The sequence below is a fragment of the Tachypleus tridentatus genome, chromosome 2 (assembly GCF_004210375.1).
Source record: "Tachypleus tridentatus isolate NWPU-2018 chromosome 2, ASM421037v1, whole genome shotgun sequence".
NCBI classification, from domain to species: domain Eukaryota; kingdom Metazoa; phylum Arthropoda; class Merostomata; order Xiphosura; family Limulidae; genus Tachypleus; species Tachypleus tridentatus.
Genome location: NC_134826.1, coordinates 89,221,611 through 89,240,671, shown reverse-complemented (window position 1 = coordinate 89,240,671; position 19,061 = coordinate 89,221,611). Strand labels below are relative to the sequence as shown.

The window sequence follows — 19,061 nt, the reverse complement described above, 5'->3', positions numbered from 1 at the left end:
GGCTAGTTTAAAGTTTAAATCACATTTGATGACTTTTATCACGAACTGCATATTTGAGGATAGCCTCTCTTAGCCAATCAGTTGGAGGATATTTTGAAATATGAAAGTTTCTTGGTAAATAGGTCATTCTTCAGTAACAGGTATTTACTTTTTAACTATATACACAAATATATCTTTTTTTTTTCAATTTATTGACGAGAGTTAATACTTTGAAAAATTATAAGAATACTTTCGATTAACGTGTGTAGATGTAAGCATGCATTTAATTAAACTTAGTTAATAACACTTAATAACTGCAATAAACGCGTTTACGTACCGTTTCCACTGTTACAAATGGAAACAAATCACAACGGAACGTTAAACTAATGATCCACCCACCAGATATTACTCCTAACATTTTGACGCATGGTTTTGGACGTTCCCATGGTTACCACGTATAGTTTGACCAAATAGTGGATGCACGGCTCAGTAAAATTGCCCCTGTGGCCAAGAGAATGCGATTCACCAGTCGCTCTGTTCCGAGGAGCATGATTTGGATATCTGTCTGTTTGGTTTTGGTTTTAGTTCCAGAAGAAGTTAAATGTACCAATAACGGGTAAGTTTTATCATTTGGACCCTCGTTTTCTTTCTAAACATTCACTTATTCTTTGCCTCCGTTTTACTTGTTAAAACAATATATTCGAATTGCTAAATGTATTTATTTACACCTGTTGTTTTATTAACTGATTATTTTCTCTGTGTTGGAGGAATTCAGCTTACATTGATAGAAAAGAAAAAACGAGAAACATAAAACTAAAATATCAAACTCACTCGCACAATTCTCTGTAGTTTCAAGATTTTCGAATGCTTATAGAGACGTTCATTTTATAATAACATGGCATGGTGGTTAAGACGTTCGTAATACGAAGGTCCCAGATTCGAATCCCCATCACCAAACATATTCGCCCTTTAGTTAGTAAAACAACAGGTCAAGTGTTGTTGGTAGGCGGTGTTGACTAGGTGCTTTCTTTCATTTCTAAATTAGGGACTGCTAGTGCAGACAATCCTAGTGTAGTTTTGTTCGAACATAAAACCAGAACCATTATAATAAATTAATTCAAGCCAAATGTAAAATTATTGTTGTAATTTCAAATATTACTGATCAGACAAAATATATTCAATTTCCATAACTGATATGATGCATTTGTAAAGAATATTCAAAGGTTTAACTTTATTTTGATAATAAATTTTTCTTTTCCATGTTTTCAACAGTAGAATTTAATCAAATGTCTCAACGTCATTATGTTTTGTTGTTGTTTTTTTTTTTTGCTGTGGCCATTTAAAAAGATAGGTTAAAATCGCTGGACTGTACTATTGCTTGACAAACGAGACAAAACTGGTTTTTAATTACAGATTACACAAATAGTTATCAAAATGTTAGTCTAACATTAGGAATGTAATTATTTTTCTTTTCTATTTGAAACGTTAGTTTGTTTGTTTCTTTTTGAATTTCGCGCAAAGCTCTCGAGGGCTATCTGCGCTAGCCGTCCCTAATTTAGCAGTATAAAACCAGAGGGAAGGTAGCTAGTCATCACTACCCACGCCAACGAATAGTGGGATTGACCGTAAAATTATAACACCCCTACGGCTGAAAGGGCGAGCATGTTTGGTGCGACGGGATTCGAAACTGCGACACTCAGATTAGGAGTCGAACGCCTTAACCACCTGGCCATGCCGGGCCTGAAACATTATTTATGTATCATTTGGATAAAAAGATGTCTTTCCAGCTTCGTATAGAATTAATAAAAATCTTTGCGCCTTCTTTATTAATTGAACTTAAATTCTTTCATATTAATAAACAATATGTTAGAAACACAAAAGTCTAAATCATTTAGACCCTGGACAGAAATAATTACCTTTTTTGTAAACGTTAAAATTTTTTTTCTCAAAACGTTTTCCAATTAAGAGTCAGTGACATCATTTCGGAAACATTATGGGGGGGGGGAGTTGATTCAACACGTAAAACATTCATGTTTTATAAGAAACATTCCATCATCTTACAATTGATTACATTATATCCTGTAAGGTTCGACATGACCAGCTGGTTAGGGTGCTTGACTAATAACCTGAGAGTTCGAATTCGAATCACACCAAACATGTTCGCCCTTTCACCCGTAGGGGTGTTATAATGTTACGATCAATCCCATTATTCGTTGGTAAAAGAGTAGCCCAAGAATTGGCGGTGGATGATGATAACTAGTTGCCTTCCCTCTAGTCTTACACTGCTAAATTAAAGACGGCTAGGGCAAATACCTATAGTGTGGCTTTACGCAAAATTAAAAAAAAACATATCCTGTAAATTATAGGGGACACATTCCCCCTTTTCTTAAATACCTAATGACACGAACTAAAGCCATTAAGTAAACTCTATAAAGCAGAATAATAAAATACGGAGAACAATTTCACATATAAATCCAAACTTTTTTTTTCTCTCAATCAACATAAAGCACCATTTAATATACTTATATTTTAATCAACATGAGTTACCATGGTGATGTCATTACAGTACTGAGAAAGTGACAACCAGCTACTTAGTAAACAGGTTAAGCTTTAGAACTACAAACAAACTATGCATTTATATAATTACCAGTTGAAAAACTTTTGAAGCAATGTGTACAGAAAAACAAAGCTGTCTTTGACTAGCCCAATGATTAAGTCCATTGAGTTTCGAATAAAACATACCCACATACTTCTAAACTTTTGTTAGAATGTCTGAAATATTATCATAATATCAAAATAGGGACAGAAATTGGTCTGTTTGTTTGTTTACAGTTAATAATAAAGCGACACATTGGGCTCCCTGTGCTCTGACCACCACAAGTATCGAAATCTGTTTTTGAAATGTTATAAACCTACAGAATTACCACTATACCACTACAGAGCAAAAAATATAAAACATGATGATACATTTAAATAGTAGTGAGTATAAAAATAAAATACAGTGATATCACACAAATATGTTCTGTTAATTAGATAATTTAAAATCGTAACATCAGGTGTTCACTAGATTTTCAGTTGTCCGCAAACCTGTTTGTTTGTTTTGGAATTTCGCACAAAGCTACTCGAGGGATATCTGTGCTAGCCGTCCCTAATTTAGTAGTGTAAGACTAGAGGGAAGGCAGCTAGTCATCACCACCCACCGCCAACTCTTGGGCTACTCTTTTACCAACGAATAGTGGGATTGACCGTCACATTATAACGCCCCCACGGCTGGGAGGGCGAGCATGTTTGGCGCGACTCGGGCGCGAACCCGCGACCCTCAGATTACGAAGTGCACGCCTTAACGCGCTAGGCCATGCCGGGCCCTGTCCGCAAACCAGTATTTGTTTTAAACATAAAAAGGCTTAGCAAAAAATCTCTTCTTCAATTTATTTCTACGTAACTCAAGTAATGCACTTCTTATACAATATTTATGTAATAAATCGAAGCATATATAAGTACGGTTTTAATGGTTATGTATTATAAAAGTTTTATAATTATTTTAAATTAATTACTGTAATAATTTATTGTGCTGCAGGTGTAATAAAACGATGATGTATGAAGGTATTATACCGCCTGGATACCAGAAGGTGGAGCCACCAGTATCTAAGGACGGTAACGCCCTCATTTTATTTGCTATTGACTTGAGTTTGATGCTGCGAAGTAGAATTACTTATTATCTAAATAATTGCATTGTTAAAGTTGTAATTCCCCCAAAAGAAAATTAAATGCTTGGAATAAAATTACAAATGAAACATGTTTACCTGACACATTAGTAAAGGGAATGGGACTTCCAATAAATGCCGTTTGTTAACACCTAAGCCTAAAACTTTTGTGTAGGTATTTTTCAAATTAGTAATCTTTTTTCATTTTTTGCATTTTGTCGCAAAGTCTTTGCGATAGTGCGACGCGAGCCATGAACACTCGAATTAACCAATTAGCACGTTAACTACTGAGCCATACCCGACCTCCAAATTAACGATGGCGACTGAGCTACAAATAGCTTATAGTAGAAGAAAAGTCGTTTGCTTTTCAGATCATCAATGAACTCCACTATTAATTAGGCCTGCGTTACTCCGACCGAGCCTGGTTAGAAACTGCACGGTACCTTACAATAAAACCCACAGTTTATGCTGTGGGCGTGTTACAAGAGCGACAGTCAGTTGCTTAGCGTAAATGGGGAGTGTTAGCGTGTCACTGACTGTTACATTGTTTTTCTGCTCAGTAGTTCAAAACCGGTGACGACGGCAAGTGGCCTTTATAGTTTTAACATAAATTCAAGATACAAATATAATTTATTTTCAAAACACCGCTTCTATCTATTGACCCAGGTAATTACTAAAGTATCCCCCGCTGGGGCAGTGGTAAGTCTTTGGATTTACAAACCTAAAATAACAATTACACCCCTCTATTAAAAAAACGAAACTGAATGTATCAGGAAGTAATAGCTGGTGTATCAGTAGATTTAAAGAATGTGTTATTTGATATTTGTGTATATTTGTAGAAAGGAAACTCAGTTTTTGTTGTTGTTTTTTTATTATCAAATCAGCTGTCACAAAAGCGATCCATAAGGTTCGTGATCTGGAAAGGAAATGTATCCCCGCAGTTGCACGGAAGTCTATCCCGAATCAGTTAGAATTGTGGTTGTAATTATAGTAAAATAAATGTAAGGGGTTCAATTACTTTTATGCGATAAAAGGGGTAGCATCTCTTGGAGTTAGCCGCTGTCCGTGATAATTTCTATGCAAACCCATATGCCCACTCACTGTGCAATTCGGTAGTCATTTTTTCCCACCACCCCTAACTTATTTTGTTTTAGAGCAAATCTATACTGGACCTCCCCAGCCTTGTCCACCGCGGGGAACCATGCCCCTGATTTTAGTGTTGTAATTCCTAAACTTACCGTTGTCACACCCACCGAGGACCATTACTCTTTCCATATCTCTTTGTCTAACGATTAGCAGATAATAACCACTTGTATGTGTTTGTCTTGAAGTAAAGAATTTAAAACGTAGATTGTGCAGATAGTTTATTTGATACGTCTTTTCTTTAGTAGGTTTGTCCAGAATTATTTTTAAATGCATGACACAGTAATGGTCAGTGGTGTTGCTATAAGGAAAATTTTACGCAAAGGGAGCTGACCTCATCTTGATTTGAAAGTTCCCCTTTTATATAATCTCCCCTGGTGGGACAAAAGTAAGAAATCTATCTACAGACTTACAACGCTAAAGTCCGGAGTTAAACTCTCCGTGGTGGTCACAGCATATATCACAGTGTGGCTTTGCTCTAAAACAAATACACAAATTTAAATATATATTTGTATTTTAGTCAAATTATATTACTGTTTTTCTCAATATAGGCCAATTTAACGTGTTCATTTCTATTCAACTGTATGACGTTTACGGCCTGAATGAAGAAACAATGGTAAGATATATTTTTGTTTATGTACACATGTGTTTTCCGTTAAATAATTGAAATAAAAAATATTTTTGTTTATCTACGCATGTGTTTGTCGTTAAATAATTGAAACTTAAAAGGCAGTGCATGCTTGTTTGTCATTTTGAAAAACGAAGCGCCACCTGCACAGGTAGCGCGCGCTGTTAAATGTATATTTTTTCTGTTTTTCAGGATTTCTTCCTACATTTATACATATTTCATGTTTGGGAAGACTCTCGTCTAATGTTGGACTGCCTGACGTTAAAACGTCCAGTAAAATTACCAGATTACCTGATTGACCAAATATGGAAACCAGATATTTACTTCGAAAACTCAAAAGCTGGGTCATTGTTTACTACTACTTTTCCTAACACTAATTTGAAGATTCTGCAAGACAGTAGTGTTTTCCTAACTGCCCGGTAGGTGAAACAGTCATATAATTGAGCAAACTTCCTTGCTAGCTCATCTTGCAAATTCGTTAAAATCGTGTTTTCGTAAAAATACTAATAAATTATATAGTGTTTTGTTTATTTTGAAGTTCGCGCAAAGCTACATGAGGGCTATCTGCGCTATTCGTCCCTAATTCAGGGATGTAAGACTTGAGAGAAGGCAGCTAGTCATCACTACCCATCGCCAACTCTTAGGCTACTTTTTTCCAACGAATAGTGGGATTGAGTGCACATTATAACGCCCCCACAACTGAAAGAGAACGGAGAACAGTAACAGTTTAATACAATGTAGTTCCTGAATACCTAGGAGGTGGAACAATAACACAGTTTACTACAATATAGTTCCTGAATACCAAGAAGGTAAAACTATAACACAGTTTAATACAATGTCGTCCCTGAATACCTAGAGGGTAGAGCAGTAACACTATTTAATACATTGTAGTCCCTGAATACCTAGAAGGTAGAACAATAACACATTTTAATACAATGTAGTCTCTGAATACTTATAAGGTAGAAAAATAACAGTTAAATACAATGTAGTCCCTGAATACGTAGAAGGTAGAACAGTGACACAGGTTAATACAATGTAGTCCTTGAATACCTAGAAGATAGAACAGTGACACAGGTTAATACAATGTAGTCCCTCAATACCTAGAAGGTAGAACAGTGACACTATTTAATACATTGTAGTCCCTGAATACCTAGAAGGTAGAACAATAACAGTTTAATACAATGTAGTCCCTGAATACTTAGAAAGTAGAACAGGGACACAGGTTAATACAATGTAGTCCCTGAATACCTAGAAGGTAGAACAGTGACACAGGTTAATACAATGTAGTCCCTGAATTTCACTCTTTAAGCCAAAATAACTCCATTCGTGTTATCAACCGTAACATAAGAGCTGTCTCTAACATTACTGTCATAAACGAATTCCTAAAATACCCATTAAGTTTTATAAATGAAGCACTAGAAGAGTGTTACTAACTTGATACACTCCTGTGCTGTTATTAACCTTAAGTGTCTCTTGCAACAGCACCAACACCTGATAGTAACACTCAAAATATTAGAGTCTGGGTTTTCTTTTCTTTGGAGATGGGAGTGGATATTACCTCCCCGTTTGTCCACTCCGTCTGTATTTTAAATTATTACTTTGTGGTTAGGATTAAACGCCTTACGGGCGTCATAGATTAACAACAATTTCAGGGGAGAGATTTTTCACCAGACTAGGACACAGATGAAGTGGTTTTATGAACAGTATCCTGTTGGTTGAAGGGAATAAATGTATCTTGCACATATTTCCGACAGGTGGCTCATAGTTTCTTGTCTTTAAAACTTTATACAAATTCAAATGCTATACTTGAAATTAGTAAAATATAATCTCATGATAAAATATTTTCAACCTTATGACCCTTCCTGCCTCTCTGGGACTCAGCGATGAGTCTAAGGGCTTATAGTTTTAAAAGTTGAGCTTCGACACCCGCGGTTAGCAGATTATAGAATGCCCATTCCTTAGTTTTACGCTTAACTACAAACACATAACCTGTACGATTAATTTTGAACTGCTTGTAAAAATACAAATAATAGAGAGCGCACTTGAAGAACATTGTGTGAACATGTTACAACTCCATAACACAGATGGAGCGCAGATAGCCCTCATGTAGCTTTGCGCGATATTCGAAAACAAACAACCACAGATGGTTGTTGTTAATTCGAGATCAGACCAGGTAGTTAAGGCGCTCGATTCGTAATATGAGGGTCGCGGATTCAAATCCCTTTCACACCACACATGTTCGTCACTTCAGCCGTGGAGGCGTTATAATGTCACAGTCAATCCCATATTTTTTGGTAAAAGAGTAGCCCAAGAGTTGGCGGTGGGTGGTGATGACTAGCTTCCTTCCCTCTAGTCTTACACTGCTAAATTAGGGACTGCTAGCACAGATAGCCCTTGTATAGCTTTGCGCGAAATTCCAAAACAAACAATTCTAGAGTTTAAGTTTATAAGAACATTTTATAAATCCACAATTATTTCATACACCCTTTGTCTCTCCTGTTCCAGTTACCTTCAACATGTGAGTTGCCCTATGTATTTACGTTATTACCCAATGGATGTTCAGTCGTGTCAATTGAGGACAGGTTTATGTAAGTAAAAAATATCTCTCGCAATTAAATTAGCAACAAAAACAGTTCTTTTAGTAACAATAGTAGTGTTATAACATATTTATTATTTTAATCAAGATATTTGTTTTGTTTTTTGCAAGAAGGCGCATCAGTAACATTTAGTATCTAGAAGTTTTGAGTGGTAAATAGAAATGAGTACAACTTACATACAAACTTAAGTATTGAGTTAGTTAATGAATAAGAAAAACCTGCGAATTTAAACTTCATAAACTTGTTTTGATTTTAACAAAGTATTTTCCATAATTCAGCTTCGTAGATTTGGAAAATAATTTTCTTTTTTTTTCTATCAGATAAAGATTTTTTTTACAAATTGGGAGGGGATAAAACTCTTACTTAGATCAAATTATTATTTCGTTTATCACAATGGACATTTTTCTTATTATTATATTTGGGTTTTACAAGGAGATATATTACTCTCACTTTGCGATTCATCTAGAGAAATCTATAGTTAGTAGTAGTTACTAACATTTTAAACATAACAAAATGTGACCTGATTTCAATTAAAATTAGTGACTTATACAAAAGTACATATAACGTTTTCTGAAAACTCTGTTTGTTATGGAGAAAAATGAATCTCATTTTCGTACAGAAATTACTGTAGAACGTGTAAAAATTCCAAAGTATAAACCCATTGCAGACCTGTTTGTTTTATATTATGTGATTTCCATAATTAGTTTCGTTAATTACTACGATTTAAAATTTATTAGACGTAACTTGTATATGATTAAAAGTAGGTATTATAGTTTTGTATAATTATGAAAAATATAAAACAAACAATATTTCAATGGTGGATGAAAAAAAAGGAATGAATTATTTGTTACAACTAGAACTATATACCTCTATTTAACTTATAAGAAAGTATTATTAATTTAACTTAATACTAAATACTTTAGAATGCTTAATCAAAACGTAAGTCTGATAGAATAATGATGCTCACAGATGACATTCGAGAGTCGCGGAGTCGAATCCCCGTCACACCAAACATGCTCGCCCTTCAGCTATGGCGGCGTTATAATGTGACGGTCAATCCCACTATTCGATGGTAAAAGAGTAGCCCAAATAGCCCACGTGTAGTTTTGCGCGAAATTCAAAACAAATCAAACACATGACATTTCTTAATATGAAAATTTATTAATTATGACTTATTCAACTTCACCTACCTTTAGCAAAATAAAATTATTAATGAATGTTTTAACCAATTTCTACGCTATCTAAGATCTTATATTTTCCTAGTGAGACTTTCTTTATACTAAGCGATATTCGTGTAACGTTATGTTTACCCAGTGTCATCTGATAACGTTTTCTGTATTATGTAAGCGACAATTATCTTAGGAACATCATATTTCCAAGAGTCATATCTATAACAATGTTGTGGAGTAAGCTTTATTTAGTTATAAGTAACAAAGTGTCGCCTTCCAAGTCCAGTAATAAAGCGGTACGTCTGTGAACTTACAATGTTAGAAACTGTGGACAGAGCACAGATAGCACATTTTATGGTTTTGTGCTTAACTACAAACCAATATATTTTTTTTTAGTTTGACTTAGAGAATGGTACAGCCGAGATGGACCAACAGGTCCCTTGTTGTCCCTAAACTTTATGTTATGCTATAATAAATTAGGTGTCGTCTTCCAAATCCAATAATATATATATTTTTATAAATAATAAACTAAATGTTGCCTTCCAAATCCAATAATAAGAATACTTTATTTGTTATGAATAACAAACTAGATCTTGCCTTCTACATCCAATATTTCTTTTAGGTAAGCACAAGGCTACAACATGGGTTGTATTTGCTTTGCTCAACACGGTGTCTAAACCCCCTTTTTGGCCCGGCATGGCCAGGTGGGTTAAGGCATGCGAGTCGTAATCTGAGGGCCGCGGGTTCGCATCTCGGTCACACCAAACATGCTCGCCCTTTCAGCCGTGAGGTCGTTATAATGTTACGGTCAATACCACTAGTCGTTGGTAAAAGAGTAGTCCAAGAGTTGGCGGTGGGTAGTGATGACTAGCTGCCTTCCCTCTAGTTTTACACTGCTAAATTAGGGACAGCTAGCGCAGATAGCTTTCGTGTAGCTTTGCGCGAAATTAAAAAAAAAAAAACTTTCTAGGATTATAAATCCGTAAACATACCGCTCTGCGACTGGAAGTCCACATCTGCTAATGAAAGTATTTTATTTAATTATAATTTACAAACTAGGTTTCTCTTCCTACATCCAGTAATTAAAATGTTTTTATCTAGTTTATAATATCAAAAAAACTCTCTCTTCACACATCAAGGAACGACACAGTATTACATCGTAAGTCGTAAATGTTTTACTTTTGTCCTGCATTTAAAATTTAGTTTACGTGTTTACACTTCAGTTTAACACAATTGTTATCTGCCTCCTGAAACGTTTTAAGTTATTTAGGATTCAAGAAGTTCCTCACAAGGTCTGTTACTATCTTTAGATTCATTTCCGGACGATGTTGTTCAGCTTCGATGGACGGGAGAAAGTAGGGGGCGCTACGACTGGATTCCTGGTGTGAAAATTGTGGGAGATGTTGAACTACCCGAATATCGACTTGTGAAATTGGAAACAACAACAGAAGTAACCGCTTGGAGCACAGGTTGTGAACACACTACGACAACAACAAAAAGATAAATTGCCACAAATGTTTCATTCTAGAGACTTGATATAAAACCATATTGGTCTATATGATCAACAAATTGGTCAGTGTATGTTTTTTTATGTGCAGTTTTAGATCTTCCCGAGATTGGATTCCCCCCAATTCTTATCTGACTCACCCTTTACGACCTGAACTATCTAAGGATACTATATACAAAGCTGTTGACTATTTCGTTCGGTTTTTATCTACCTGCAATTTTTATTAACTTCCTTTCGTTGTTACTGCTCCATTGCTGCTATCAAATATTCAGTACTGTATACACATGTTTATTTTTAACTCAAGTTGTTAACTTCACATCCGTTTGCGTGAAGGGAGAAGATGGGTAGTTGTACCTGTCCATCCTTGGCCGTATGCCTGAATATCTAACATTTTTGTTTTTCGTTAAAGATGTTTAAAATCTAAGATCTGTGTATACTTTTTTAGTTCTGGGAGAGGGGGTGTTTGTATAACAATCCCAGAAAACATGACAATTAAAGCCACTTCTATAAATCATTAAAATCTGAGAAATGTTTAAAAGTATATGCTGCATAGCAAGTATTCACTGAGAAAGAAGTCCCCCAAACCTTTTTAGACTTCTCTCAAAAAAAACAAAAAACATTCTACTCCACAAAAACATTCTGTAGGCGGCAATGTCATGAGATGTCCAAACGTGACATTAATAAAATTATTTATAGTATTTGGGTGCCAGATTAAACATTGGAAATTTTATTTTCATCATTAGAGTGGAATGTTTTGTTCGATTAAATAAACACACTGATAGTTATATCTAATACGGTAATGTATTCATCTGATTGAATTTTATTCCAGTTCAATTTTGTTTATGTGAAACAAAGTTCGCACTTTAGAAAACATTTAAAAATTACTATTACTTTTGTAAACCAAGCCATATTTTGTTGTAATATTTTTATTATTACTTCTAAGAATTTTTCCGTATTTATTTATTATTATTATTTTCTTTTTACATAATTTATAGGTAATTACAGCTCTCTTGTTGTACGCTTCATTTTTGCTCGTCATCTAACGGCCTACTTAGTAAATACTTACATTCCAAGCAGCCTAGTGGTGGTGATGTCGTGGTTGACGTTTTGGCTGGACATTCACGCCGTTCCGGCACGCATTACACTGGGAGTCACTTCCTTACTGACCCTAGTGACTCAAGTTGTCCAATCACGAAGCACCATTCCTCCTGTGGGTTATGTCAACGCTCTGGACATTTGGTTATTTGTTTGTCTAAATATCGTCTTTGCAACGCTGATAGAATACGCCATAGCCTACACCATTAGGTTGAAAACTAAGCCTAATAAAATTGGAATAAACCCAATGGCTGTGAAATATTTTGGAAATTTTGACAAGGTTTGATTATTATTAGTTTTCCGCTTGTAACATAAATATTTGGTGAAAAACTTCTGATTACCAAATAACAACCTGTTTTCATGTTAAAACGAATCATTTGTTAATCGAAAACATTTATAAACCATTTAATGTTTCGAAGCATATTCGCTATCTGATAAATTAATTGTTGGAAAAATAATACATCAACGAATCACGTTTTTACTCCTATTTTACTCCCTGATTTATTGCTCCCTCTGCAGTAACCCCCTCTGTGGTGTAGTGGTACGTCTATAGAATGACCACGCTAGAAACCGCGTTTCACAACCAGTGATGGGCAGAACATACATAGCCCACCGTGTAGCTTTGTACGTAATTACAAACAAACAAAAATCATATAGTGAAGCGTTGGGAATAAAATATTTTTTTCGTATGATTAATTATATTTGTTATACTTTTATAATATTTACTGTTTTCCAATTTACATTTCAATAATTAAAACCAACAACCGAAAAGTAAAAAAGATTATGTTAGGAGAAACAGCTTGGCGTAGTTATGGTTAGCCTATTCTATTATGAGTGTAAGAATTCATGGTTCGTGATCCATTAATGCACAAACAGGTCCCACACTTCGTGGTCGTGAGTGAGATCTAATAGTGTTTATTATTCAGTCTCACGCGTTTAACCTTCTCTCTAACGTAACAGCGCGAATTTAGAATGATCATGCGCAGACAGCCTTTTTTGTAGCCTTGCGAGAAAAATCTAAACAGCCAAATAATAAGGAAAGAAAATATTAAATCAAAACCCCCTCTTAACTTTTATATTGTGTTTGTGTGCGTGTTTTCTTATAGCAAAGCCACATCGGACTATCTGCGGAACCCACCGAAGGGAATCAAACCCCTGATTTTTGCGTTGTAAATCCGATTTTTTTCTCTTTATTCATCCCACCTCAAAGAGGGGTATAAACAAAAATACATGAAATAAAACACTAGTTAAATAATGAGCATATGGAGAGAAAACATTGCAAGATACCACCTTGTTAAAATATTACAACAAATGTTATAAATTGTGTTAGAAAATATAAAAGAAGTAATAATTAGCGGTAAGTATCTAAATCAAAATACACCAAAAACATTAACAAAAGAAAGAAAACAATGGAACACTTGTGATAAAAAAGAAAACTCAATTGTAGAAAAGAACACATTTTATCTTAACAAAGCACATAACAGGTATCCGTGTACCCCCTTTGTAACCAACCTACCGTTATTGTGATACAATAAATGAAACACTAGTTAAGTAATTAGTGGAAAGAAAACATTGCAAGATACCACCTTGCTAAAAAATTACAACAAAAGGTATAAAATGTGTTACAAAATATAAAAGAAGTAATAATTAGTGTTAAGTATTAAATCCGAAGACATACCGCTGTACTAGCGGGGAGTACCTATTATATTTCTTTACTGCAACAAAAGTAAAACGAAATGTATCTAATGTCACAATTTTTAGAGTTTGAAACTGAAGCGAAAATGGTGATATTTTTGTCAAATGTTTAGAAAGTGGTATATTTAATATTTTGACAACAAGTCATTAAATTTTAACATTTTAGATGTTTCTCAATAATAACAAAAAAAAATTCACCTAAATATTATTTTTTCTTATTCTTCAGCAAAAAAACCCTGGAAAAAACGATCAGAACATCATCACTAATTTGACTAAAACCTCGCCCACGCAAGCTTGGACCAATCCAAAGACAGGACATGCCAATCAAATTACTGACAAACAATCAACAAGAAATGTCAGCAAGGTTGATCTCTTTTCTAGGATTATATTTCCTGTTTGTTTCGCATCTTTTATGATCGTATACTGGATATATTACATGTACGATTATTAACCGACTATATACGACCAACATGTGTAAATTTCGTAAATTTCAACACTCACAAATTTAGAAGCGCAAACTCTTTCGTGTTTAAGTAGGGAATCACTAGCAAGTTTGTGTCGCTGTTTAATATATGACATTGCTAAATACTTTTTAGTTAGACCAAACGAAAAGAAACTATAACCTGTTAGGTTTAATGCGGCTACTTAAAACAAATCAACGGCCTTTATGAGACTGCTTATTGAGCCGTCATGTTTGAAAGAAATAGAAAGTTGTAGCTTATACTGGATCATCAATCATATACTTTCTACTATGGGCAACCCTACGAATAGATATAATTTATTAAAATTTTAAAAGTATTTTAAAATTTATATGAGCAATAAATCAGTTTTCTCTTTAAATTAAAGTATGAAAATATTCAAATATTATACATGGTGGCCTGAAACAATCTGACTTAAAATTAATATATGTTGAACATACTTCGATACTTTTCGTGGAGTCCCTGTTCTGAATTCGCATTTTCTGATCCATATTTTTAAACTTTTTTCTATACGCAGCAAAAAACTGAAAATTCGAATAATTTTATATGCGGATTACATCACATTATATGAGAATTAGGCCTACGTGATAATCCTTTCGTATATTTAATTACCTAGAAACTGATCAGCCTATTGAAAGGTTCATCGTTAAGTCGAAGAAAAATTAGAAACTTAATCTGTTTCCATGAGAATAAAATTACATACATTTAAAAATACTTCTATTGGTGAATTACCTTTCAAATACGTTTATACAGTTTTTAACTGCATAAAAAAATTTACTCTTTATGAACGAGAGACTAATGAATAATAACTCTATATGCGGTAAGAGCCCCCTATTTTGTGATGTATAAAAATACTGTAATTTAGTTCATGTTTTTATGAATTGTACACAGTCTAAAGAAGTACTGAATGTTCTAGCTTTAACACCTAATCATTATGATATTGCTATCAATATTAAAACTTGACGTAAGATATTTATGTTATGGAGTATGCTAATATGTTATTTCTGTAACGAATGCACATATGTATATGATAGCCAATGGTTGAAATAGCTAATATACTATCGTTCCACAGAGTTGTATTAATTGCAATACCACTGCTCTTAAACATTCTACGTGTGAATCTGTCATTATCCCTAAATTATATTCATCTACTACTACATACAAACACGCACACACAAAATAGACAAATAAAAAACAACAATTTTTATTGTTATAGTGTGTTTACCAAAATGATTTATCTTCATTGGTCGTCAACTCCATAGGACTGTAACCACTGGTTGAGTAGTCTGTGTTATTGAAATAAAGAATAATATGTTAGGCCTAACGGGAAAGCGCAAAACAATCTCAGTATTAGTCTACAGGGAAGACAAACAAATTTAGATAAATTTTATTTGCACACGTTAATGTGTAAATCCCTCTAGTATACACTACAGATTTTAAAAGTTAACGTGTATTGTTGTATTGTATTTTTAAAGGCTTATTTTGTTTACTGTTACCGTAACTTGAAATCAATTCTGTAACATGTGGCATACAAACATTCGAAAAAGACATAAACCGAAACGTCGATTAAATTTAAAAAAAAAAAAAAATTCTAGGAAATTGTTTGTCGTTTGTTTTGATTGTGATTTCCGTCCTTTATAAAGCACTGAAACTGTAAAACTAATAAAATAAGTCTGTGTAATATGTTTTGCTTTTCGTATGTATAAATAAACTAAGCTGCGTGAACACTATCAATTACAGATGTCGTATTTTATTAATTGGCATTTTATTCAACCTATTCAAAATTCAAATATTTTATTTTTAAATCAACTATTTTGATTTCATAAAACGAAAATAAACTTTTTGAGTTGCTTTTGTAATTGAAACACATTCTTAAATATACTCTTCAAAAAAAGAAACGCAAAAGGCAAAATATGAGACACATTGTTAACAAGTTTATTCCGGGTAGTTCTGTATGACATGTGTGAAACTTTGCACATTCACTGCTGAACATCCAAAGTCTGCAAAGGCGAAGTCCACGCTCACTAGGTGAAGTTTAACGTCACTCAACGTCAATAACGAGTATGCCCCCCGTGAGTATCAATAACTTACTGGTATCTCCTGCCCATGGAAGCGATGAGATGACGAATCACATCCTGTGGAATGGCTGTCCACTCAGCCTGCAAAGCTGCTGCAAGCTGAGGTAGAGTCTGCGATTGAGGTTGTCGCCGTCGCACAGATGTTCGATGTTCGTCCCAAAGATGTTCGATGGGGTTTAAATCTGGTGATCTGGAGGGCCAGGGAAGAACGTTGATGTTGTGGTATCTCAAGAAGACAGTGGTGAGTCGGGCTGTGTGAGGACGGGCGTTGTCATGTTGAAAAACGTCGTTGACGTTCACCATGATGGGTTGCACATGGGGCCTAAGAATCTCGTCGACGGTTGCGTACGGTCTGATCGGAAATCCTACGCAGCCCTGGTATGGTTGAGACAGTAGACGTCGCAGCGGTGGTCCTATCCCGAAGGTGACGTAACCGGATGTTGCGATCTTGTGCGGGCGTGGTCACACGAGGTCTGCCAGATCGTGGACGGACACGAGTTGATCCATGTTGTTGGTGACGATTCCATAGCCTTGTGATGGTGCTTGGGTGAACATTCACAGCTCTGGCAACATCTGATCAAGATTCGCCTGCTTCCAAGCGACCAATGGCGTTGTTGAGTTGTGCTTCAATCAGTCTTGGCGTAGCTGTATTGCGTGTCGGTGGCTTAACACTGAGCTATGGAAACCGAGAACCCGTCACATGTTACACATGTTGCACTTGCAGAACATGCAGATCTCTCAAACAAATTTATTGGACACGCATGCGTTTTGGCGAAAAATCCGATGTTTTCCTCCGTTTTCAAAGTGCACAACTTTTATTGACATTTTGGTCCGACAATTAGTGCCTTAACACGTGTAACATCTCATACTCTGAGCTTGTAACGTTATTACATATATTTCTCTTTAAAATAACAAAAATATCCCTTTTGCGTTTCTTTTTTTGAAGAGTATATTTAATAAAAGCTATTAGAGTAACATTTATTATTTTGTTTTATTTGATGAAAAATTAAATTTCATATCAAAGAACATAAGATGTACCTCGACCGATTGTTTTGGTTTTTTTTTCTGAATTTTCGCGCAAAGCTACACGAAGGTTATCTGCGCTAGCCGTCCTTAATTTAGCACTGTAAGACGAGAGGGAAGGCAGCTAGTCATCACTACCCACCGCCGACTGTTGGGCTACTATTTTACCAACGAATAGTGGGGATTGACCGTCACAACGCCCCTACGGCTGAAAGAGCGAGCATGTTTGGTGTGACGGGGATTCGAACCCGCGATCTTTGGATTACGAGTCGAGGGCCTTAATCGCCTGGCCTGAAGCCTAACTAAGAAGAAAGCATAACAGGCAAATAAAAGATTATAAAAAGTGTTTATTTCTGTCTGGTTTTTTATATATATTTTCGAAACCTAGTTAGCTTATAACATGCTGGTTGATAAGTTGAACCAATATGTTAACGCAAAATTATATTATGTGAGCTTAAAGTATATTACTGTAAAACGAGAACAAGCTAATTCAAGGTATATACAATTCAATAGTGTTTAGTTATTTTTATCTCATGGTGTAACTTGTGAAGCATTAAATAAGCGACCTCTATCACTTGAGCTTATTGCTCAACATTTAACTTTACGCGGAGGTGGAATGTTTTTGTTTGTTTGTTTAGAACTAAGCAGAAAGCTATGCAATGGGCTATCCGTGCTCTGCCTACAGCGTGTATCGAAACCCGGTTTTTTAGCGGTAGACGTCCGCAGACATACATCTGTGCAACTGGCGTGTGGGGGTGAAACGAGTTAGAATATTGAGCAGTAAACACGTGTTCTGGAGATGAAAGTTATCTATTTATCAACACATACATATATACATTATTATTATATAAGACATCAGTATTTATATACCTAACATGCATTTGTTTCCTAGCTAATGTTTATTTTTGTTTTCTCATTGATAGCAAATACATCTGACTGAAATTGTAGAACTTTTGTTTGATGTTAAGTAATGGGATATCCATGTTGTGCGCACCACTGGTATAGACACTCTATTTTTAGCGGTGGGAGTTCCCAGACTTATAGTTGGAGCACTTATATGATTTTAAAAAACTAAATCAAGTTTTGAGTCCTTTAATGATGAAGTAAAAACTACAATTTATGGAAAACAGTTTCTATTTCTTCCGTAGCACAAGCCACACAAAGAGTTATCTGTACTCTTCCCACCACGGGAATCGAAACCTGGTTTCTAGCGTAATCGGTCATGTTTGGAAAGTATTTTCCCAGAAGCAGGAACTATAGAGGTTTTTTTAAACAAACTTGCAGTTCAGTTTTGTTTTACGTTACTGTTTCCAAGTTTATTTGGAAATCCTCTATAGTTCGTGTGTGTGTTCTTTTATACTATAAGACTTATAGCAAAGCTACATTAGGCTATCTGGTGAGTCCACCGAGAGGAATCGATCCCCTGATTTTAGCGTTGTAAATCCATAGACTTTCCGTTGTACTAGCGGGTCACCATAGTTCGTGCTTCTGAGAAAATAGTTTCCAAATATGACTGAAGTTCGTTTGTTTGTTTTAAATTTCATGCAAAGCTACACGAGGGCTATTTGCCTTTGAAATGATCACCTAAAGAGAAGGCTGCTAGTCAACATCAATCACCGCTACCTCCTGAGTTACTCTTTATCAATGGAAAGTGGGATTGACCGTCAGATTATAACTGCCTACGACTCAAACAATTGAATACGTTTGGGAACAAGATTCGAACCCATGACTTTTATGCTGCGAATCGAGTGGCCTAAGTAAGACTTAAATATATGCGATCAGTAATGGAAAATGAATGCCATCCATTTACTTCCAAAACTAATTCAAATTGTAATACACAATTCATAAACATTTTATGAAGTAAAACTGTTTTTCTACAACATAATATTTCACATCTAGGCCGGGTGTGAACAATTGGTTAACATGTCGAGCTGCAAGTCAAGGCGTCCATGCACGGCATCAGA

General features: G+C 35.1%; 1 protein-coding gene across 1 annotated transcript; it reads left to right on the top strand.

The window, feature by feature from the left end:
* The first annotated feature begins 502 nt into the window (after window positions 1-502).
* LOC143236174 (glutamate-gated chloride channel alpha-like) lies at window positions 503-15,668 on the top strand. The gene is made up of 8 exons (XM_076474464.1): window positions 503-595; window positions 3,557-3,633; window positions 5,378-5,442; window positions 5,647-5,873; window positions 7,960-8,042; window positions 10,531-10,689; window positions 11,723-12,102; window positions 13,744-15,668. Exons 1-8 carry the CDS (start codon window positions 528-530, stop codon window positions 13,966-13,968), a joined length of 1,284 nt encoding a protein of 427 aa, XP_076330579.1. The 5' UTR covers window positions 503-527; the 3' UTR covers window positions 13,969-15,668.
* Window positions 15,669-19,061: the final 3,393 nt, after the last annotated feature.